General features: G+C 39.5%; 2 protein-coding genes across 2 annotated transcripts; one reads left to right on the top strand and one right to left on the bottom strand.

The window, feature by feature from the left end:
* The first annotated feature begins 2,184 nt into the window (after positions 1 to 2,184).
* On the top strand, positions 2,185 to 5,241 carry vgll3 (vestigial-like family member 3). Its single transcript, XM_041056406.1, has 4 exons — positions 2,185 to 2,608; positions 3,489 to 3,837; positions 3,978 to 4,526; positions 4,648 to 5,241. The coding sequence occupies exons 1-4, from the start codon at positions 2,504 to 2,506 to the stop codon at positions 4,686 to 4,688; spliced, it is 1,044 nt and encodes a 347-aa protein (XP_040912340.1). The 5' UTR covers positions 2,185 to 2,503; the 3' UTR covers positions 4,689 to 5,241.
* Positions 5,242 to 21,096: 15,855 nt separating this feature from the next.
* LOC121194625 lies at positions 21,097 to 23,843 on the bottom strand. The gene is made up of 4 exons (XM_041057589.1): positions 23,633 to 23,843; positions 22,443 to 23,513; positions 21,949 to 22,117; positions 21,097 to 21,760 (listed from the first exon to the last, which is right to left on the bottom strand). The coding sequence occupies exons 1-4, from the start codon at positions 23,832 to 23,834 to the stop codon at positions 21,631 to 21,633; spliced, it is 1,572 nt and encodes a 523-aa protein (XP_040913523.1). The 5' UTR covers positions 23,835 to 23,843; the 3' UTR covers positions 21,097 to 21,630.

Genomic DNA, 23,843 nt, shown 5'->3' with positions numbered 1-23,843 from the left:
AATGGTCAGTGCAGAGCTCTTACATGTTTCGAAAGTATTTAATGTCAAAGAATACTCGTCCTTATTACTTAGTTAACACCAAAATCAGCTGAATGTTAAGTGGCACTGATTAATCTGCAGATGACATTAGGTTTGGTATTGAGACACAGAAGTTTATATGCTCAATGAACAGGGACAAAAATGAAAATAAAATAAAAATGACCTTTCCATACAGCTTAACCACAACAGTATAAACATTTTCCTCACTGGATTACATTAAAATTAATTACAGATAGAAAATTACATTTTCTATTAACACAATGAGGGTGTATTGTTACTTTCCATATTTGGCCACTCACAAATACGCTAATACTGAACATATCAGTAAAATGTTTACAGACAGCTTACTTGTTTTTTGCCATCAAAACCACGATCTTTCGCAATTTGTGAGCAAAAAGTTGGTTTCAGCCAATTTAAAATTTTGAGACTTTAAGACGCTTTTTCAGAATTTATACTTTTTCTATATGTTCTGATTTGTGTTACTTCCTCATGTTCTTTTGTGCATTTTGGGGAAATGGTGTCCTTTAAAGCACATTCTACTCAGACTAATTCAGGGTGCGCATCAGCATCTTTCAGTTTTAGTATAAGTGCACTATGCATTCAAAACCTAGTCGGTGTTTGTGTGTATGGAATTGGGTCACAGCATGCTGTTCCACGGTCCTTTGTTCAACAACAGACAAGTCACAATTGATGAACTGCTTTTCTATCCTTCCAGCTCATTTTGACAGGTTTTTGTGAAGTAATGGTAATAACAGCAAGGTGGACACACCACCTCCCCACTTTTGACATCAGTATTGAATGAATAAGGAAGAAATATGCTCTGAACAATGTGTATATCTAAATAATGGCAAAAACAATGGGTAAATGTACATCGACCAAATAACTGGGCAAGTTTTTAAATCATTTAAGCAACTTTCTCATGAAAGTCTCATGATTGTTTTGTACAATTCAAGCATCATTTTAAGTAAATTGTGGTTTTTATTATTTAGTGTTCACAGCAGAGTATTATCAGTGATCTAAATTCAGTTTAACAAAGACGAACATCTCCTTCTTGGACTCATTTGCTTCTTGCATGGATGATGTGAATGTACCTTCACTGGCTTTCATCAAGCTTCCTCTAGGGACAAACTGATAACTAATGTCATGTCACTGACCTCACCAACAGGTGGCAGCAAACTGCTCTCAATCAATCAGGGAGTTTCATTCAAAGAGGGACAACTGACAACTAACAGTCTCATCAGACGTGCCAGTATTAAATGACCTGATCAGTGATTTCATGTTGATTTGAACAAATCAATAAAAGACATAGAGTCTGAGGACCAAAGGTCAACTATGGTACAAATACACCTGAGTTTCAAGATGCAGGAATTTTAAAGGCTACATTTGTTTGTCTTTGTTTTGTTGTTGTTGTTGTTGTTGTTGTTGTTGTTGTTGTTGTTTTTATTCTGGGCACCTTACACCTTCATCTAAAGGGTGAGAACAGAGAAAGTTCATTAAAAATGATTTTTGACTGATTAAAATGCACCTGCCTTTCAATAGCACCTGTTGCTGCAGATGACATTGTTCACATACATTGTCCAGTACATTTCATTTAAATCTGCTCTTTTTACAGTCAAACATATATTTTGGATGTTCAAGGGGCTTATTCAAGTATTAGTTTTTTTGTTTTTCAGCAAGCATAAACATGATAAAGAATTAAATCTATTTCTTGCAAAAAAAACTTTGAACCTGCATTTAGACTTTCATGTTGGGAAATATAATACAGACAACTGAATAGTAAACCAAGTAAATTAAAATAATAATAATAATCATAATCATAACTCGGCTCATTTCCAAAATCATGGCCAGGGCCCTGACTCTGAATCCTGACACAGTCCTGAGGTCAGGGGTGTGTCACAGGTCTGTACTATGAACTAAGAGGTCTTAATATGACATACTGCAGCATACTATGAGTACATTAAAACATTTTATGAATGGGTGCCCCCAGTGGAAACAGAACCTTTAGATGCATAGTTGTGTTAGTGCCTTGCTAAATTCCACTGCGCCATGCAGGCCCTTCCCCGGTGGGCGTGCATAAACGGCCCCAGCCCTCTCTAAATATAACTCCCCTCCAAAACAGAAAGACAGAAAAGGGGGAAAAGGAATGCTCACCCAATCAGAAGCGCTCTAATAATTTGTCAGAGAAAAGGGTGTATGTTTTTTTCGGATACAGTGTGTGTGTCTCATACCATTTTGATCCATTTTGTGGCCCCGGGTGGTGCTGGTGAAGCGCACAGCGGGAGGCGCATTGTCTATATGCAAACTGGACGACATGGCCATTGTATGCGTTTGGGCATATATGGAGGCGCCGATGGCTCGGAGGATACAGCCCGTCTGAAGTCTCAGGGAGAGTTTCCCTCGGCTGTGTTGTGCGCGTTTCTCTCCTACGACTTCCTCTACTCTTTAACCGCTGTGCTCCGTCGCTATGAGTTGCCTGGATGTGATGTACCACCAAAGCTATGGAGCGCACTACCTCCCTGCAGCGGCGTACAAGGCGACGTACTACAACCACCATCACCAGCAACAACAGGTGAGATACTCATCATTGAACTTTTTCAGCAGCTGCTGAGAGGCACTGACAGAAAATAACCTTAGCAACAAGATGAGTTTTTTTTTTTTCGTTAGTCATTTGAGAAGAATTTGGCATTACTTCCACAAGGGCTCGTGTGATCTTTCATGTCAAGTTTGAGTTCTTTATTTTTGCATCATAACTGATAGCAATAGTTATTATTTTTTTATATTATTTATGATACTAAGAAAACCAATTAACAAAGCACAGTTAGAAATGTGTTAGGGTTAAAGTGGTTAACTTTGTGGAAGTACCAGAAAGAAAGAAAGAAAGAAAGAAGCTGGACAGTGTCACCAACCCTAAAATCCCTCCGTTTGTCGTCAAACTGACTTCTGTTTAGAATAACGCTTCAAAAATTTCTTTACATCTTATACAAACACACACACACACACACCTCTTGAATTTAATTTCAGTTTTGAATGATTAAATTCCAGTCTGGGCCTCGTTATTCGCCTCAGGTCAGGCGTAATGACACGGAACTATTAATCCTGCGGTCAAATGGTGATGTAATGACAGCCAGTCAGTCACTGAGGAATGTGGATGAGGCACATTGAGCTTTACAAATAGATGGAATGTAGTATGGCATAAAAGAAACTCGATTTCACACAACTTCCAAGCTGCTCCCGGATAAAGAAACGATTACCAACATGATGTGATGAAGATTAAAATGCTGCTTATGCATGATTATGTTTTTAAAGTAAACTCTAGTTTTATTGAGTATAAAGATTTTTTTGTTCAGTATTGTGTGTTGATTTTAACTGATTGTTCTTGCTCTAAAAAAAAGTGTTCATGCCCGTCTGGTTGTATTTGTTAGTTAATCCCTCTCTGTTTCTCCCTCCAGAGGAAGCTGAGTGTTTACAGTAAGATGCAGGAGTGTATGGAGCAGCAGCAGCAGCAAGGAGGAGGAAGAGGGATGTTATTCAGGGATCAGGGCCTCCGGCATGGTCCTGGAAGCGAATCAGGCCACAGAACGACATCCAGCTCGGAGCTGAAGGATGGTACTCAACCTGCAGAAGCAGAGTACCTGAGCTCCCGGTGCGTTTTGTTCACATACTTCCAAGGCGACATCGGTGACGTGATAGATGAGCATTTCTCTCGAGCTCTCAGTCAGTCAAACACCTTCAACAGCGAGACCAAGCCAATCAGGGTGACTCAGCAGTCTGCTTCAGCCGCTGCTGGCTTATGGAAAGGTGAGAGGGGCAACAAATCTGACATAATATCCAGAGAGCAAAACGCTTCCTGACTTGGAGTTTTTTTATAAAAAACTTAAGATAGAAAAGATACATTTTTAAAATATGGCGCTAAAGTCTTGTTGATGTGTTTGTTTCAGATGGTGGCTCTCACTCTGAAGGCCAGAGCAGCTCAGTTTGGAACAGCAGCTCCTATCCATCCCAGACCAGTTCCTGCCTCCCATCTGTCTCAGTCTCAGTCCACCCAGACTTTTCCCCGAGCCCTGTTTCATTCAGCCACCCAGATGGAGCTCTGTGGGCCGGCCACGTGCTCTCTCAGGCCAGCCTCCCGCCTCCGGCTACCCTCCCCGAGAGCTGGACCTACAGCCTGAACCCCCAGAGCACAAGTGGCTACCCCAACGTTCACGACGTCTACCATCCTCACCCCCATGCCCATATCCACTCCCGGCACCACCACCCAATGATCCATTCATACCCAGCCCACAGCCCGGCATTGGATCCCAGGTTTAACCCCCTGCTGCTGCCTGGTGTTAGGAACCAGAACCAGCCAGCTGCCAACACAGGGAGTTCCCCACACCACGAGGGGGTGAAGACAGAGATGGATCCCAGCAGCAGCAGTCCTGTAACTGCTACCTCTGTCACCTGGACCCCCTCAGCCTTACATGGATCTCTGGAGGCATACGACTCAGGTAGATACCACAAAACAATGCTGCTACAAGCATTTGTCAGACTTCACATGCATTCTAAGTTGTGCAATAAGTGAAAATGATCACAGTAATAATTTGACCTTGTTTCTTTCTTTCTCCACAGCTCTTGATCAGACCAAAGCAAAGACGTCAGTTTGGTTCTAACTGACGTACTGAAAAAAAAAAAAGAGAAGGAATAGCAGTTCACACCAAAAAGGATCTATTATGTGGCTTTATAAATGTATGGCTGCAACACCAGCACTGTATTGTAAATGTAGATAGAGAATGCTAACTGTAGCTTAGACAATGAGTCCCGCACTGTCCACACGACTTATTATGGAGATGAACTCAGGCTTTGGACTTAAATGACAGTGATCTAATGCTTTGGCTCCAGGTCAAGGCCTTTGAAGAACGATAAAAACAGACTACTAGCTTTAAGGATGGGAGGCCTCCTCTTCTCTTTCGGCACAAAACCCCTTTCGATGCAATGTGAGACCAAGTGGTTCTGTTTCAAGAGCTTTATTTTGATCCACATTTTGTTTTGTACAGTAAATGTTTGTTGATGACTGTAAATGTTTTTTGCTATGCTAAGTTGTTGTTTGCTGGATGACTTCTGCTAATTTGTTGCCTGAATGCTCCTTTTACTATTTTGCCTTCGGGGAATGTGTAGTGTAAATATCGGTACTGTATGTTTAAGAAATAAATTTGTTAAACTGTATTTGCAAATGGGAGTTCTTTTAGCGACACTGGTTTGATGCCAAATAAATGTGTGGAATGCAAGCATAATATACACTAAAAATTACATTCTGCTTGTTGTTGGCTGCTCATTCAAAAAGAAATATCCTGCTCTCGAGGGACAGTAATTTGTGGTGCACCTCATCATCTATAACTTTCTCATTGCATCCCAAGAAATGGCAGCTGCTTCACCTCTTGTAAAATCAGGCAAAGGCTGTTTCCTTAATTTCAACAGTAAACATGTTGGTGACTTGCACACCACACACTCTGATCTGATGCAGATTTCTTTCCCTATTTTTTACATTGCATCTCAGCTACAGAACCGATGTCATTCTTTCACTAAAGTCAAAATTTAAAGGTGTAGATAACCAAACCAGAATATAATGTTAGTTTAAATAGGAGGTAGCTGTTATTACCAAAAGCATGCAGAGATTTGTCCTAGAGTTTTAAGCATAACAGTTAACATTATAAAATTGTTATCTTCAAAAACACAAACCTATAATGCTGAACCACTGCTCAAATTAAGAATAGTTTACTAACTGTACTGACTGTTGCAATACTCAGTATCTTCAGTGTGTTGGGTACAAATGCTGCTAAACAACATATTGTACATTATAGACCTAATAGGAACTGAACTGTAGTATCAAAGGAAGTGGGTTACATTCCACAGATGGCTACGAGAAGGTACCATGACAGGTCTGTTGTCTGTCTACACGCAAACACACACATAAAAAGACACACAATCCCAGACTGAAGAACGCACACCAAAGAATGCATTTCCCGTTTGGACAGGAAGTGTGTCGGACAGTGGCATACTACTCACACTCAAATACACACACAAATACAGGTTTCAGTTATCGCAGTTTAGTTTCATTTGCTTTATTTTATTCAACTTAGTGTTTGAATAAAGATCTAGACTGATTTCCATTCTGAGGAATTAATGGATTGATCACTGAAACCAAACTCTTAAAAAGCTGCTCTAAATACATCTTTCTGGGCTCGGTCTGGTGCCAGGACCAGCCTTATTTGTTCTCATCCTGAGATAATCAACAGCTGGCTGGGCTTGCACAAGCATGGCCATGTGTGTGTTTGCGTGTGTGTAGTGAGTGGTCTGACCAGGTGGTGTGATCAGCAGTAGTAGCCCACTAACATTCCAGTCTCCTCTCCCACACATCTCATACTCCATCTCCACTAACCAATCTGGACCACAGCAGCTGTGTGTCTGCCCAAATCATGATGCGTCACAGTGAAACACCTGGATGGAAAAGGCTAATGTAATGCCTCAGAATTGATGATATTTGTTTATTGTCAGTTCCTCAGACAGCTTAAGTGGACAGGTTGGGTGTCATTTTATTCTCAGATTTTTCTCCAGTGTGACACAAAGTTGACAATGTGTGTGTTTATCCACAGACCTTTTTTTTTTCACAGTAGACATTTCAAATTGTCAAAGCACAGTTGGTGCTATTCATGTTAACACTGGCCTTGTTCTATTCAAGTGTCCCAGTAAGTCATGACAGTGTGAGAGGGCAGCACCAGGATCCTGAAAGTGAAGCAGATAAATGGAATCCAACCATCATTCATTTTTTTTTAAAATCTACACCTTTGTTTTTCCTTCTATGATGTGTCAAAATGTCCTCCATGGAAAAAAGCCCCACTGGTATAATAAGGTATAAACATTTTTTTATCATGAGCATGTTTACAGCCTAGATTAATATTTTATTTATAATGAATAATGATTATTTATAAAATGATCGCCAAGGTAGAAAGAAATTGATGCGTTCACTATGTTTGGGCTAATGTCAGGAATAAAATATTAGGCTGTAATTTTCATGTAAAAGAGACCTATGCATTCAGAAAATGTGTCAACAAACATATCATTTTTATGATATAATGTTAATAAATTAATTTGCTGTACGAAATTTTTTGTGAAATCTGTCTATACTCCGTTTATAATCCATTAGGCCTCAGGAAGACAAAAAAGTCTGTAGGGGGAAAAAAAGCAGAAAAAGGTGGAGGAATTTAGAAACATTTTCCAGCGATACTCTCCTCTCCTTGCATCTCCCCTCCTTCTCAGTTCCTCATTAGCATTAGCATGTAGCCTCTGCATCAGCATGTAGTGCACTTATATGCTAACAGACATCCCACTGGCAGCCTTGGAGAATCACCACAGGCACTTCCACTGCAGGAAGAGCACAAAAACTACAGAAACACAGACCTGAGAGCTGCATAAAACTGAATTAATATGTCAATAATAGATGACCAAACCAGAGATTCAGGAAATGTTGCATGTGTAGCATCAGTTATTAATCAAAGTTTAAAGAACCAGTGCTTTGTGCTGATATTTAAGATCTCCAAAGTAATAACTGATGATGCTGTCATACAGTATACATGTGTATTTAGTGACTCTATATCACTAACTAATAATATAATTATTCAAGCAATGCTCATTTCTTGCCAGTATCAATATGTATAGCTATAAATACAATGTGGCATATGTTTCCAAATGAATGTAATTTAATCTCTTTGTGTTGGCACAGTTCAAACTTACATATGTCAGATAAACCCAGTCACAAGCACACACACACACACACACACACACACACACACACACACACACACACACACACACACACACACACACACACACACACACACACACACACAACCATGCTTCAATACACAAAATACATCAAATGAGAAATGGTTGAACATGAAGCCAATCTGGGGCTTTGGATCCTCATCTCCTCATTGCCATGATTGCCTCTTTTGTAACCAATATTTTTTTTCCTTTTTGTGACAGAGAATCACATTAATTTTAAGAAATGATAGGAAATAGTTTTATTGTCTCCTTTTTTTATTTTCTTGGAATTCATATTTTCTTCTGACTTGGTGAGTCCCATTTGAACCTGTCATGATGCCAGCTCAGACTGAACCTATCATTTCTGTCCAGAGGAAAGCAGGATGGGAAGAAGGACAACTGATTTCCAACCCTTCATTTTCTGAATACCAAATAGGCAAAAGCCTTATTACTGGCAAAGGCTAAGAAAGTCAAACAGTCAGTCAGCATCCTTCAAGGATTCATATATATATATATATATATATATATATATATATATATGTGTGTGTGTGTGTGTGTGTGTGTGTGTGTGTGTGTGTGTGTGTGTATGTAACATTCAGTGATCTAAACTAAGATGATGTCAAATGTCAAGAGACTGAGGAATAGCTGATAGCTGATCCTGTAGTGTGATTAATGTGATTCATTCTTTTCACATTTTGCTTTGGTCTTCTCAACGAATATCCTGTTGTGAAGGTGTAACCAGCCACTGAACCCAACAGAAATGAACTGAACTGAACCGATTCCTGAAGCAATGGCAGGAGAAGGGGAGACAGAAAACAGATGCTGAAAGAGAGTAGCAGACTGAGAGAGTCAGAATCCACAAAAAGAGAGGGAAAGCTGATCAGTCATAACACGGCCCAGCTACACATTCCAGAGTAATTGAGCGGATGATTAGTCTCACAATCAGCAACATAACACCAGCTGTCTGAACACAAAACTATTTAAATACAGAGATCAGGGAGAGAGGAGAGGAGAAGAGGGGGGAGGGGAGGGGAGGGGAGGAGAGGAGATACAAAACAGAAAACAATAATGTACATTTATAAAAGAATGATATGGAAATCATAATCTCTCCTCCAGCTCCATCATTCTCCTACTCCACTTTTTTTCTGTTTTTACTTCAAACATCTTTTTCTCACTTCCATGATCCGGTTCCACGCCTACAAATCACAGGGGTAATTAGAGCTAATTTGCCCTCCTCGTGCAAGTGTTAGGGGTGTTAGGGGTATTAATGAAAGGCTCAGCTTTCACCACTCTGTTTGTGTCAACAGGGCAGCCTAATGAAGCATGCTGGGAGTGTCACAGAACACTTGTCCTGCTGATTACGCTTGATTCGCCAAGTCTCCTCTGTTTTAAATGATACCTGATTCCTTGTTAAGACAGAGCGAGAACACCCAAGGAGAACAGAAGCCAGTGAGCCATACAAGGGATTTTCCTGATTTTCTGCTTCTCAAGACAAGTATTAGTATCAGTGTTAACATTAGTATCTGGTCAAAATTTGTATTTGTATTTTTTTTTTGATTTCCATCCCATCTTAACCATCAATTATAAACCAAACAACAAATTGTGTAACTGAAGTTCAAAAAGGACTAACATTAAATCTCTATGAGCTTTCTAATCGAAGACTAGATCAGATTATTATTGTTTCATCTAATTTATTCAAGACTGTATGAATGATACCATAGAAAAAAAGCGTCACAGCACAAAAAAGGAGGCAATAAGAAACTGATGAAGACAGAACAGCAAAATTTAACAGCTGTAGTTAATGTGCACATGTTCATACATTTGCTGTTTAGAGAACAGAACATGTAGATGAGACCATATGTCTAAACATGTAAATGCGCTGCATGGTGTCTAGCAGGATTGCAACCTTTTGAATTTAACATCAGTTTGCTCACTGAGTTTAGGATATTGAATTAGTTACATCTTTTCTATCCTCTGCTAAAGTGATTTTTGGCCACTTGGGGGCAGCACAACAAGCTCTAAACAAAACACTGACACATTAACGTCTTGTAAAACGAGACGTTAATGTTGTTCTGTCTCAAGCAGAGACAGAACAACATTAGCAATCATTTGGATTTGTGTTTGTGTCCACTTGATGGATGTAAGTTTAGTATTCACTCTCCTTTTGGCTCTGATTTCAACACCAGAGAGAAATGTCTGGTTCTTTAGCTGCTGAATGCTCCTCTTTGTTCTCCACCAAATCACTAATGAAATTTGCACAAGTGACCATGGGATCAGAGAGCATTTGAACGAGTCTATCAGGACAACCTGAGGTAGAAAGTGGATGATGGGAGCAAACATAAAATAAAAAAATACAAAATAATTTGGCTTTTTTTCTTTCCCACCACAAAATAGTGAACCCGTGAAGTTAATGATCATAACATTATGCTTTTTTCCCACCCCATTCACTTCAAAATCTGTCAGTAACAGGAGGCTTTGACCCTCAGGATCTCATAAATAAAACAGTCTTTGTTCCATTTTACTCATCATAAGAACCAAGTACCACAAACCAAGCTTCTAATTTTGACCATGATAACCATTCTTGCTTTTTTCTGTTTTTATTGTTACAGTGGGTTTATCAGGGTTTTTTCCACTGCCACTGCAAAACAGGACTGACTAGAGCTGTGAGACTGGACCAAAACAGTAGAGCTGTGGACCAGAAAACCAAAACAATGAGCTGAAAGAAAGTAGTAAAACATTCCATAGAACTGAGGCGAACTGCAGAGACAAGTGAACACTGTATGGGTTTGTAGCTACGAGCAACACTTGTTACATTAAACACAGCCATTTCATCCACTGTGAATGTAAAAATGAGCAGCTTTAGGTCATTTTTAAGGCTTTGATTTATTTATTTTTTAGTTTACTTTAATCTTTCTTGGTTTTGTTTTGAACTTACATTGCCTTTACATTTCTTTACACCTGCATCCATAAAGGTAATGGTCTCATGATTAGCCCCTAAGGGGGCTGTTTTCTGAGCCCTTGTTTTGTTTTGAACCCTTTTGTGGACTCTTGGATTCTCGTTTAGTTTGTCAAGTTTTGTTTATAGTTACAGTTATTAATATAGTTCTTGTTTTACTTACTGTCTTTGTCTTGTTTCCCTCCATTTGTGATTGTCTGCCCCGCCCTAATTGGTTTCACCTGTTGCCCCTCTTGTCCAGTGATCTAGTGTGTTTTCCCAAGTCATTATGTCTCAAGTCAGGTTGTGTATTATTTGTTAGTTTGTTTCTTGTCTGGTTTTGGCTTCTCAGGTTGTTCAGTCTTTTTCCTCACTAGAGCGATTTTGTGTTTTGTATTTTTGTTTTTGTGCCTTTTCCCCTTTATGGGTGATCTTTGTTTGCTACTTTGTTAGAATAAAAACTATAATCTTTGATTTTGTCTGTGGGGTTGTGCATTTGGGTCCAAGTCCTTGCTTTAGTCTTGACAAATGGAATTTGAAAAGTATTGACTTCAAGTTCTGTGACATACGCAGGATTGCTCACTGTGTTATTTTCTCACAGAAAAGGGAAAACACTGAACACTTGCATGACTTCATATTTATCACTTCAGGATGTTTAATTGGAACTGGAGGCAAAAAAAATAGGCATTTGCAGCAGTTTCAATGGGGCCGGTGTTTATATGTGTAGTCCCATATGGTATGAGGGAGGGAATATTTGCACAGGTCCATGATCCTGAGCGTGGCAAGCATGAGGTCTGCTGGAGCTCCAACAGTTGAGGGCAGGCTGTTAAATCAAAATTCAATACACAGTTACACCAGAGGAAAAGATCAACATTCACGCCTGTTTACAATGTACAGCATGAACATCCACCCATAACACAGGCCAGCCGCATTCCTCTGCCTGCCCACACACAGAGCAGCCAGGACGCATGATGATGTTTCCCATCTTCTAATTTCTGAAGATAGATTTGCTAAATTTATTTGTAGTCTTTCAAAGTGAGAAATAAGTAGCAGCAGTGTCACAAAACGGTCTAACTCTAAATATCACAACAGATTGTGCACTTCCACTGTAAAATTATGAACCCTGGCTACTGGAAAAGACGATAAAGCTCAGTTGTATTCTTAGACAAAGATTAATATGGACATTATACAATAGCTTCATGCTTTTTTTCTTGTACTTATTGTTCATTGCCAAGTCCATTTACTAAACTAAAATCCTTCTTCCATCAGTGGAAAAGCCACTCCATTCATAAAGGCCTGAGGAGCAGCAGCAGCAGCAGCAGCAGTAGGTTGTTTCTGTCAGCTCCACTCTGGGTAATGTGCCAGTAACTACAGAGGCCAGTACATAGCTGTCATTCCTCTGTTCACTGAAAGCACATTTAGCAACCAACACCTGTTTCCCCTGCTCAGTCTCCACTGTAGGCTGCTCCACTCTACAGCTCTGCCTGCATCTAGAGCAGCAGGGATTCAACTCTTATGACTTTTTTTGCACACCAGTAACGCTATTTCTGGAATGTAGCTAATAGACTATTTTTATTGCCAACACTAACAGCGGTAGTTAGCCCACTTCAAGCCGTGACAGCAAAATATTCAACAACATTTCAAGCTTTATAGGATGTCAAAACTTTCCCATGGAAGCCGTATGGCATTCTCAGAGGTGAATTAGAGCTGATTACAGGGACAATTTCATTTACAACACCTTTTTTTATTTATTTCATTGCATTCAGTTTAGAGTTATAAAGAACAACAACAGAAATGATTAGCTAATTACTGAATGTGCATTTGGATCTCTGAACTTCTTGTAGTTTGGCTGGTTGTACAAAATGACACATTGTAATTTACACACTTACAGAAATTTCTACTTTAAACATTAACAAAGTAATAGGATTATGGTCTCTCCAACAGACTTCAAGGAACAGTAGTCTGACTCCAGATAGAGTAAGCAGGAGAAACTGAACTGAATTCTCAAAAAAAAAATAAACAGCTGTTAGTTTTTAAAATTTCCCCATAACACACTGATGATGTTGTGAAACATGTACTAATATTAATGTAATAAAACATGGTCACTTACTGTGGTGAGGATGGAATGTGCACCGTGTCAGAGGTAGACTGACTGTTTAGCATCCACTTTTTATTACAGGCTTGCATCAGCCAATTACACACACAATTTGGATAACATTTGAGGTTTCACCCACCAGGTTAATGTTCTACAGAAGCTTCTAGTTTCTTTTATTATTTTGACCTGCTCTTGTTTTCAGTGCATAACAGTGTTTTGATAACCCTCAAAATGAAGTCAATCCATTTGTAAGGTGCTCAGCAAATCTTGTGTGGTGTGCTGCTGCATTGAAAACTCTCTTTGACCAATAGGAAGGTCAGAGGTCAGGGTCAGCTATGTAGCAGTGCGCCTTGAGACAGTGGGGATTCTCAAGAACACTTCACCAACCAACATGAGGTCTTTTTTACCACTGATTCTCTTATTTATTGTCATTATCAAAACTTTACTGTGCATCAACCTCTCTCTATTGACAACATACACTCTCTCTCTCTCTCACACACACACACACACACGCACAAAAACACACACTTCCTAACCCACAAATGTTTTGTTATGTAATTAGGTCAAAACTCTATGAGCAGAGTTAACCTTGTTCCTACATTTTTCTGTTCATATTGATGACAATACCCAATGATTATACACAATTAATACACTGCAGCTGTAATTAAGAATCTGTAAACTGGTGAGACTTCCCCACAAAATCTAATACTGTGACTGTTTTAATGCCAGATCAGTTATAAAAGAGCTGAAAACACTGTTACTCAGCAGTAGGGGATTCCTTGCTCTGCCACCTGCTTGTCAATCATCTCGGCCTGTATTATGTGACCCTACCTGCTGCTACTGTCGCATGCTGGACATAATGACCATACCACACATACCAGAGTCACAGAGGGGCATTCCTGGACCAATGACCCAGATTGTTTTTTTTTTTTTTCTGTCACTGGAACCAGGTTTCCACTGAGGATTAAAACAACTAAAGAATGGTTTCCTGAGGAAGATGTGGAGTCACAAGCTGTGCGGCATTAAAAAAACATTTAATAGACCTTTACAGATGAGAGAGAATAACAACAAAGGCTGGAATGAAATGGTAAGTATTTCAAGTATTTTCTTCAGAGTCTGTTTTGTTTTTTGATTTTTTTTTTCCAAAAGGTTATCAGTATTACATTCCCCCCCCCACAGATTTTTGCTTTTGGTAAGGCCCAGCATGCATTAAGTGAAAAGCAGGGAAATACCCAGAAGTCAACAGGAGGACAAAATTTAAAATTGGCCCAAGGGGCAGTTTATAGTTTCCTATTCCCACTTTCCTATCTTTGGACCATGTCAGCACAATGTGCAAAATTTTACACAGAAAGTAAAGTGGCCAAGCTTCTAATCCAGATCTAGCTTGCTTTGTGGCAAAATCACTAATAAAGAAACAACAGTGTATCATTCAAGAAAGTGGAGGTGACAACGTGACTGGCTGATATTTAAATTTGTCAAAAAACTTATGTATATATCTTTACATGTACAGATAGAAGTGTGTTTGTGTCAAGCTCCATCAGGACTTTTTTTGGCAACTTAGACTGAAGGCAATCCATTCAGGACCGCGTCCTCTTTGATGATAATCCCAGTGTCTTTTGGAACATAAGAGAAAATCTATCACATTCTGTGCATTTCCACAACCATTCTGTGACAGAACAGCTTTCATTTTAAAGGAGGCGACACTTTTGCTGAAGCTTGATCAAAAGTTACCCTGAAGAGAATTCATCTTTTCTGTTATCTGTTGTTGTCGGGATCCTGGATCCCTGGGGATACAGTCCAAACTGAACAATTCTGTGCCTTGCTGACCAATAACAACAAATTTAAAAAATAAAATAAATCGGATTATAAAATTAAATTGATCATTTTAAATTGCTGGAATTACTCATCTAAATTAGATTAGCAAAAGGATTGTAATTTTTTTGGTGAACAAACTGAGAGTGTGCCTGTGCCTGTGTGTGTGTGCCTGTGCGTGTGTGTGTGTGTGTGTGTGTGTGTGTGTGTGTGTGTGTGTGTGTGTGTGTGTGTGTGTGTGTGTGTGTGTGTGTGATCATGTCAGTAGACAGTGTAATCTGAGGGATAACATGGTGCTTATCCAGCTGATCCCCCCACCTCCCTGGGTTCTGACAGGTTGACACCCATCATTCTGCACATTAACTTTGCCTAATTGGCAGGTAATTCCCCACTCCCCTGCTGGCCCTCTACTGTTCTGCTATTGTGCCTGTACTTAGCCCCTACTGTCTGGGTCTTTATCCACTGGTCTAGTCAGGCACCCTGCAGGCAAACAGCCACTCAGCAGGACTTCTTGTCCAAGCCCAGAGACCCAGTGGGTCCTGTCACTGTAACCTGGGGAAGTGGAGTTGGGCGCTTCCTCTGTAATGGAGACCCCCATGCTGGGAAGCTCTCTACAAGGTTGACAGGCGAGCCGGCCCCAAAAAGTTTCAACCTGTCAGCATCGACTGCCTGCCCACCCCTTTCCACACACGCACTCATCTCCTAGGATATCAGGATTGTGTTCTACGGCAGATCTGACAGTTTTGCAGTTTTTTTGTATCTTTTATTGAGATATAATTGGTATTTTCCACCCGAGACCTTTTCTTCATACCTTGACCTGATCTAAAGAGCAATGTACCCAACTAAAATAATGTTGGAGCTTTTATTGGAGATATAAAGTGACTTTTTCGGTGGTGTATTGAGAGAGTACTAGAGGTTTGCTCACACTTCAGAAGCAATCTGAATGAGCAGCATCTGTTGAGTGCCATAAACCAAATCCCCTGAAGTGATATCAGTGTAAATGTTTTTGTTTGTAACTTTCTCTCTCAGATTTTTTTCCCACTTCTGTATCTTAAAAATACAAATACATACATTTCAGCTGTACCGTAGCTCTCATCTCAGACTGATAGTGATTGACAGGTGTTTGCAGAGTCACTCTGCAAAGTCAGACACGAGACATATGGGAGTCCCACCCTCCTGTCATGTCCAGCCTCCCATGAGTCTTTTGTGGTTAAGGTGGAGGTGGCAGGAGCAGTCAGGAGCTTGTCAGAGCAACAGGAAGAGGATAACATACTCCCTCCCTCTTTCTCTCTCTCTCTCACACATACACACAGACAGTCTCTCTCTCTCTTACAGGAACAACCCATATACACTTATGCTGTCGACCCCCTGGGAGTGTGTCAGCTGTCATTAACTCCCCAGACTTCCGGTGAGCAGGGGAGCTTCCCCTCGCTCCCACCCCCTTGCAGGTGACTCTCACTGGGGGCTCCATGCTGGGAATGCCAGCCTCTTTGCTGGAAGTCTCCATCCTGTCAACGCAGTCAGTTGGAGGCCAGAGAGACGAAAGTGAAAGAGACAGAATTTGATTATGGAGGTTTATGATCTTAACATACTGATGTGGGAACATGCATATGGGAAAGTACATGTGTATGTCCTGTCTGCATGTTGCATGGTGCATTTATGTATGTTTTTTTCTTTTGGTGCATATCCATACCCAGTACTGTGTGTTCACATCTATAGTTTTTAGAGTTTTGGTGTTGTGTGTGTGTGTTTGATGTGAGTGTTGACTACAGGCATGCATGCGCATTGTTAATATTGTAAGTAAGAAAACAGCAAGCACATACTGTGCAACTGTAATAGTGTTTGCATCTTTATCTGTGTATGTGTGGGGTTACATGGTAGGTTTTTTATTTGTGTGTGTATTTGTGTGTGTGTGTGTGTGTGTGTGTGTGTGTGTGTGTGTGTGTGTGTGTGTGTGTGTGTGTGTGTGTGTGTGTGTGTGTGGTGGTGGTGGTGGTGGTGTTGGGCATGCGTGGAATGTGTGTGTGATATAAAGGCTCTTTCCTCATGCCACAATGGTGTCTTTGACAGGCGGGAGAAGGGAAGGCTTTGTTTGGTGACAACACACAGTGTTGTGAATGCCCGACATAGCTGCCATTCCTCTCTCTATGCCCTCCGCCAGGCTACTGGCTTATCAGGGATTCCTCTCCTTTCTATCTGCCCACGCACACCCCTCACTATGTGTGTGTTTCTGTATGTGTAAGTGAGGGAAAGAGTTTGTGAAGCAGAGCTGCTAACACCAAGGAAAATGCAAATGAGGTCTGCTGGAGAATAGACCCTCTGTTTGATTACATATTTCCCCACAAGTGGACCAATTTGGTTGCCAGATTTTTTAAACAGTCTCAAGTAGCTGGCGAGCATGGATTTGATTTGATTGTGTCAGTAAAAAAATTAAATAACTTGATGTTGATCACAGATATAATGATTTCTGGGTCCCATTTTCCTGAATCAAATCGGTGCAAATCTCAGTGCACACAAGACCATGGAAACAGCCTTTCTATTATTTTCTAAAGGTGCTTTGCATCTAGAGCACAGTTAGAGAGAGGAAGGTATTAGGAGGAAAACATCAGTCAGTATGTTGAAAAGACATCAGTGGCAAGGTAGAGAGCCCAAACCAGCCTTTGTTAGCCTTGGATGTATTTTAGTCTGCTATCAAGGCCCTTGAGCTTGCTAGCATTTCCAGAATAAACAAATGTTCCACTTTTCAGAATGTCTTTTCACCCTTAATTGAATTACTGTCAAATAAATCATCTGGTTAACTAGTTTATCAGCTGTATCAACTCACAACCTACCAACTTTCTACCTTTTCATGTACTACACAAAATACAGCAGAAACATTAACATACACATTTAAAAAGATAACTTCCCAAGATAGGCATGAATTTAACATTTTTTTTAAATACAGGTGAATCGTAAATTAATACAGGACCAAGAAACCACAGGTGTATAATACATAACTTTTTACAGTTCCCAAGTATTACATTCTCTTTTTATATTTATAGTCATCTGAATTTAGATTATTCCATATTGCTGATCTTTCTTGCAGAGAGAGAGGATGCAAGCATCAGTCAGACCAGCAGTAAGATCAAGGCCAACCTTGAGATGGCACAATCCTCCACTCTACATATTTCATATGTTCAGACTGACCCCACAAGGGCACTTGATATAGATACTCCTTTGGACCAACTCTTTTTCGATGGTTCTGTGAAACACTTCCGATATGAATTCCTTGACTGGTACCACAGACTGTATTTCGGATTGGTTTGGAGGGGCAGTTGTAAGGCCAGTTGTATCGCATTTGTTAGGCGAGCTTCTGAGACCTCTACATCATCAATGTGATCGGTTCTTTCCAAAAAAAATAAATAAATCTGTTGCATGCAACCTGACACACGTCTTCTGCCCTCTGGTGGATTATCTATGCACTGCAGGCAGTAGCGGGTTGGCCTTTCAGTTCCACATCCAAAATGGCTGCCGTCAGGTAGTGACAGTCACGTTTCAGGCATGGAAATCTTTAATTTTAAAAAAGCTTTTAAAAAGTTAAGAGTATTATTTCTATTTTTACAAATACGTCCACATGAATATTTACTGTATTGAAACAACTTATATCATATGTATCAAACATAATACAGCAAATACATAAGGAAATTTTAAATCTATAATAAGTTCACAGTGTGTGAAATTTGATAGAGCAGGCTGTATTTTAAAAACGCAAGAGGCATTCATGCGGCACGCATGCACTATATGCATCTCAGAGAGAACCTCTGTCTGTGCAAACCAGTGGAAATTACATTTCTCCTTGCATATACGTGAAGCTGCACTGTTTCAAGGATGAATCAGCAGCACGGTCTGTCTTTGTTGTTGAATGTCTATTCAAATGACCCCATCGGTCTTCTCATCATTCAAACCGCAGGCTTGTACATGGGCATTTTGTAAAGGTGAACCATTTGCTCTTTCCATGAGACACCGACCTACTGTAGCTGGAAACTATGAAAGATTGGTTTTTTTTCTCCTTTATGTTTTTTTTTTCAGCAACAGAACTGAAACATGGCATCATCATGGAACAGTAATGTGCACTTACTGATGTGAGAAAGGATGGAACTGATCGTTGCAAGCACTGCACGGGCAATCACTTGTCTGCTGTGGGAAATGTAAAGTCCATATCTTTGCCTGAACAAGATCAGAAACATAAATTGCCATAAATGTCTGATGAATCATATACATACATATCTGCATTATTCCAAGTAGATGTGTATTTTGTCAAAAGGACCAATAAACAGTGATTATTGTATGTGTCATATGGTTAAGTTTGAGAGGTCATCTCCTCACTCATAGAACCTAGTTACACAAGTGACGTTGGTTCAGCATGTCTGCCATGACCAGACTTGATTAACTTCAGGGGCACACCGACCACTTGGGCTGGTGTACAGCTGTGCCTGCTGCTGTTTTTCTGGTCAAACTAATAGTCGAGCAAAATACATGAAAGCAAGTCTATTATTTGAGCAGTGACTGGAGAAACAGTACTGATTGTGCAAGCCTAAACTCCTCAGGCAGGTTGTTCCAGAGTTCATACTTTCTTCCCTCATTTTCCATCCTCTAATCCTCCTCTCTCACCATTTTGTTTATCTCGCAGCTACACTGTGAACTAGTATGTTGGTGAAGAGCTCATTCTTCTCTCTTTGGTTTCAGTAATCATACAGGCCCATCCAGCTCTCACGCTAACAGAGCAGTTGCCAAGAGGCCCGATACCCAACTTAAAATAAGTATGGTGCCCACATGTGTGCAAATTAGGAATTCAATACACATTAACTCATACACACACACACACATTTACACACAGCTGTTTCTCTGTGTTTTCAATGCCAGGGTGTTTGATGTGTTTATGTGTGCTTTGATGGGCCTTACAGAGGCTTGGCAGCAACAACACTGCAACAGCAAATTAAAGTAGGATTAGGTTGATATACTTCAATTTGTTCAATATTCTCCTTCAAAGGTACAGTCAGTTTTTATTTTACCACAAAAACTACAGACACCTTCACGATATTTGAAATTTTAACTTTTGGATCAAACATAAACTCCTTGTTAAAAGCCATGGAACCTCACCTTGAATCATGGTCTCCTGTTAAAGAGCTTGCTGGCACTGGCAACCACTGGGGTATCTAGAAGGGTGAGAAATGTCTTCTGTGAACAGAACTTCAGTTGTGTGTCATTACTTTTTGTGCAAGCCCTAGGCTGTCCATAAAATCACCATGTTGAAGCACATAGAGACACCTAAAGGCAAAGGGTGTTAGCGTTCCCTGAGCCACTTTGTAGTTGTGTCATCAGACTTAAGGGCATTTCTTATGGATTTGTGGATTCTCAGAGGGCAACTGTGGTCTTAGCTATGGAGACATGAGGTGGAAAGAGCATTGTGAGGAACTCTGTGAACTCAAACTACCAGGTGCCATCATTAGCGGATGATTCATACAACAAAATTACCCTGTAAATCGCAGCCTGTATTATAAATCGTTGCCATGTTTTATGCTGAAACTGTCTCCACTTGGAATCCCAAGGTGTTCAACTAGAAATCTCATTGAAATAAATAATTGTTTCTGACACAGTATTCAGTCTAATCATCAGTCGTAGAGACTGGAACAAATTACGCATTTGGACTTGTCAACAGCAATGAAAAAGGTGGACAAAAGCTACACTGTAAAAAAAAAACTGTAGTTTTTACGGAAAAAAACTGGCAGCTGTGGTTGCCAAAATATTTCTGTAAAAAATACAGTGAAAATGTAAACATGTTTACAGGACAATTAGTAAATTTTACAATAAAAAGTTGTTAAATTAGACCAAATAATTAACATTTAAAATTGGTAAATATCATAGCTATTTAGAGTAAAATTTACAGAAACAAACTGTTAAATTACCATCTTAAAATCAAACCTGTACAATTAAACAGTGCTGTTTGTTCGGTATTTTTCTGTGAAATTGAATGAGATTCAATGTAAAAAATACAGAAAATGCAAGTAAATCTTACTAAAAGAACTGGTATAATAACAGCAATGGCATAGTAAATCGAAGGATATTTTTTGTAAATCACATAAATTAAAACTGTAAAAAGTATCAGATGTCCTGTAAAGTTGTTTACATATTTACTGTAGTTTTTACAGAATTATTTTGGCAACCACAGCTGCCAGTATTTTTCCGTAAAAATAACAGAATTACCAAGCTAGAAACAAAGTTGCCAAATCTAATTATTTTCTAGTAAGTATTTTCTAGTTTTCAAGTAAGACTTTAACACCAAAATAATAACATATACTTTTAAAACATTTTTGCACAAAGTAGTAAAACGCATACAAATAACTTATTACTTTCCAAAAGTTTATTAAACAATTGGCATTTAAAACTGTTTTGCCAATTCTGCCTGTAAAAACACTCTCATTAAGGCATGTGGATAAACAATACATAACTGAAACCAAAATATTCATTATCCACATTGTGTGTACAAAGAATTACCAAGCTAGAAACAAAGTAGCCAAATCTTATCATTTCCTAGAATCCAGTTCAAGTAAAACTTTAACACCAGACCACTAACATATATTTTTAAAACCTTTTTGCTCAAAGTAGTAAAGAGCGTACAAATAACTTATGCCTTTCCAAAAGTTTAAACAATTGGCATTTAAAACCGTTTTGCCAATCCTGCCTGTAAAAACACTCAATAAGGCATGTGGATACACAATATATCACTGAAACCAAAATATTCAGTATCAACACATTTTGTGTGCGTTTGTGTGTACAAAGAACTGTTCTCTAACAGTACAAAGTAACAAATGTGAGGTCAAAAAGTTATTTGTCTCTTAAAATGAAAGAACTGAAACAACAATCTGAGTGAGACAAATATTACATGTCTTAAGTCTTACTGAGTTCAGTCCATTCAGACATCCCGCCACTCATGATCCGAAAGTTCCTGGATCAGCGTAAGGACTCTTGGGTTTACATGAAGACGAGACTTGCTTTTCTTCTCCACTTTGGTGCCCTTCTCTGGGTTAATGGAGAAGAAGCACCTAAGGGAAATAAAGACAAACATGACCATTAGTATTTTCTTTTTGAAAAAATGCAAAATCAAGTCACTATACAACTATATAATATTTTTAAACCTACTGATGAAATGAAATCTGAAGTCAAATTAATAGAACACCTATTTTGATGTATTCAGTTAATAAAGTAAAAATACAAATCCCAAAAGACACACCTCTGCAGAAACTCCAGGGTTGATGCCAGCTCCAGGGGATAGTGGATGTTGAAACAATAATAACTTCCAAACATCATGCAGAGCGCAGATAAGAAGGAGGAGATGTTTTCTTGCACAATAGTTCCATCCACACTCAGCATGAACCGTTTGGAGGAGAAGCAGGATTGTCCTAAAAACAATAAACAATAAGAGCAACAATAAAAACAAAATTCATAAACTCTTATGTTGTCTTGCCTTGAAATATAGCAAATATATTGCTAAAATTCAGGATGCCAACATGCTAATATGATGATTCTGCACCTTCTAAGAGCTTTTAATATAACATTATCCACCCAGAATGTATGTCAGGCAATGGTGTTAAACACAACAGTTTACACAATACCAATATAACAGATACAGCACTGATTTGATGTCAGGCAGGACATTACAGGAAAAGAATGAATGAAACTCAATACATAAGTCCAAAAGACAAAAGAAATTAAATGTTAACTTACCACACACAACAATGGTAGGCATCAAATGAACTTCATCAATCTGTATTTCCCCTGCCAGGGATGTGTCCTCCACATAACAGAACATCTTGTCTTCCCTCTCATCAAAGTAGGAAAGTAAAAGAAGGATCATCTCTATGACATCATCAGAGCAACCACTCTGTTCTCCTCGCATCAGTTTAACCTTTGTAACATCATGTAGGAACTTCATGCTCTTTTTGACACAGTAAGTGTTCATGTAGTTCAGGAGACGCTTGCCCTTCAGGTCCAAATTCCTGGTAAAAGTTTCTTTAAGGTCAATTCCGGTGAGTTCTTTGAAATGAACTGCCATGCCACATCCATCAAATAAAAACGGCCACTCTTCCATGAGATGTTTTATATTTTCCCCCTGGTTGACTTTCTTACGCTGTGAGTAGAAAGTGGACTTCATCAGATGTTTGATTTCTTCTGGATTTGCATCAGTTTCTTTAGTCATCATTTTCATCTTTTCTTTCTTCTCGTGCTGACTTTCTGCAGTCTCACCAAGTGGTAGGAATTTAACATCCCACTTAAGGCACCCATAAGTGTCTTGCATTTCTGCTCTTTGTTCTGGAGAGATCTCATCTGAGTCAGACTCATCAGTGCGAGCTTTTCGTTTTCTTATCTTTGGTGATGTGAATCGTCTCACATTCTCTATTCTATTTTGCAGTTGCTTGACAAGAGAGTGATAACCCGTTCCAATCACATCTCCCTCGATGACGTCCTGGAGAGATTTGGGATATTTTGCTACCATTTGCTTAGCAACTTCTGTAGAGTTCCTTTTACTCACATGAGAACTTTTTTGCATCATCTCGCTAACCACAATCCGGACCATTTCTCTTCTCAATCGTGGAGTGGGTCGTTTTTCTCTTTCCAGTGATTGCATTAGCTCTTCTGGAAATTTATCCCAGGGAATAATAAAAGTATCGATCCAATCTGGAGCAGAGCTTCGACAGCTGGAGGAGGAAGAGGAGCTTTTAGGTGACACAGACTTCAAAGATGCTTGGGGTCCTGGAGAAATGTCAACACAGGAGCTGCTGGTTTCGGGGCTCTGGCCTGCAAAACACATACAGAAGATAAAGAAAATACAATGAACATGTTTCTATTTTTACAAGTAACTGTTATGTAGGGTAATTTAAGCTAATAAATTAAATGTACTGCACTGTGAGACTCACATCTCAGTTTCCAAGCAGCAAGAGCTTTTCGGGCTTGAATCGGCCTTAATGCCACCAGCAAGTCAGCTTCCTCTATAAATGTAAAGTCCTCATGTGTCTCCACACCAAGGGACTGCAAATGTTCTTCTAAAATATCTTTAGTAACTTCTGAAAGGTCAGGCAAGACATCATTGATGGCAGTGCGTAGGAATGTCTGGTCCATGTTCCTCAA

Source organism: Toxotes jaculatrix, chromosome 15 (genome assembly GCF_017976425.1).
Source record: "Toxotes jaculatrix isolate fToxJac2 chromosome 15, fToxJac2.pri, whole genome shotgun sequence".
In the NCBI taxonomy this organism is placed as follows: domain Eukaryota; kingdom Metazoa; phylum Chordata; class Actinopteri; family Toxotidae; genus Toxotes; species Toxotes jaculatrix.
The sequence above is the reverse complement of the archived record's forward strand: the minus strand, read 5'-3'. Positions and strand labels throughout refer to the sequence as shown.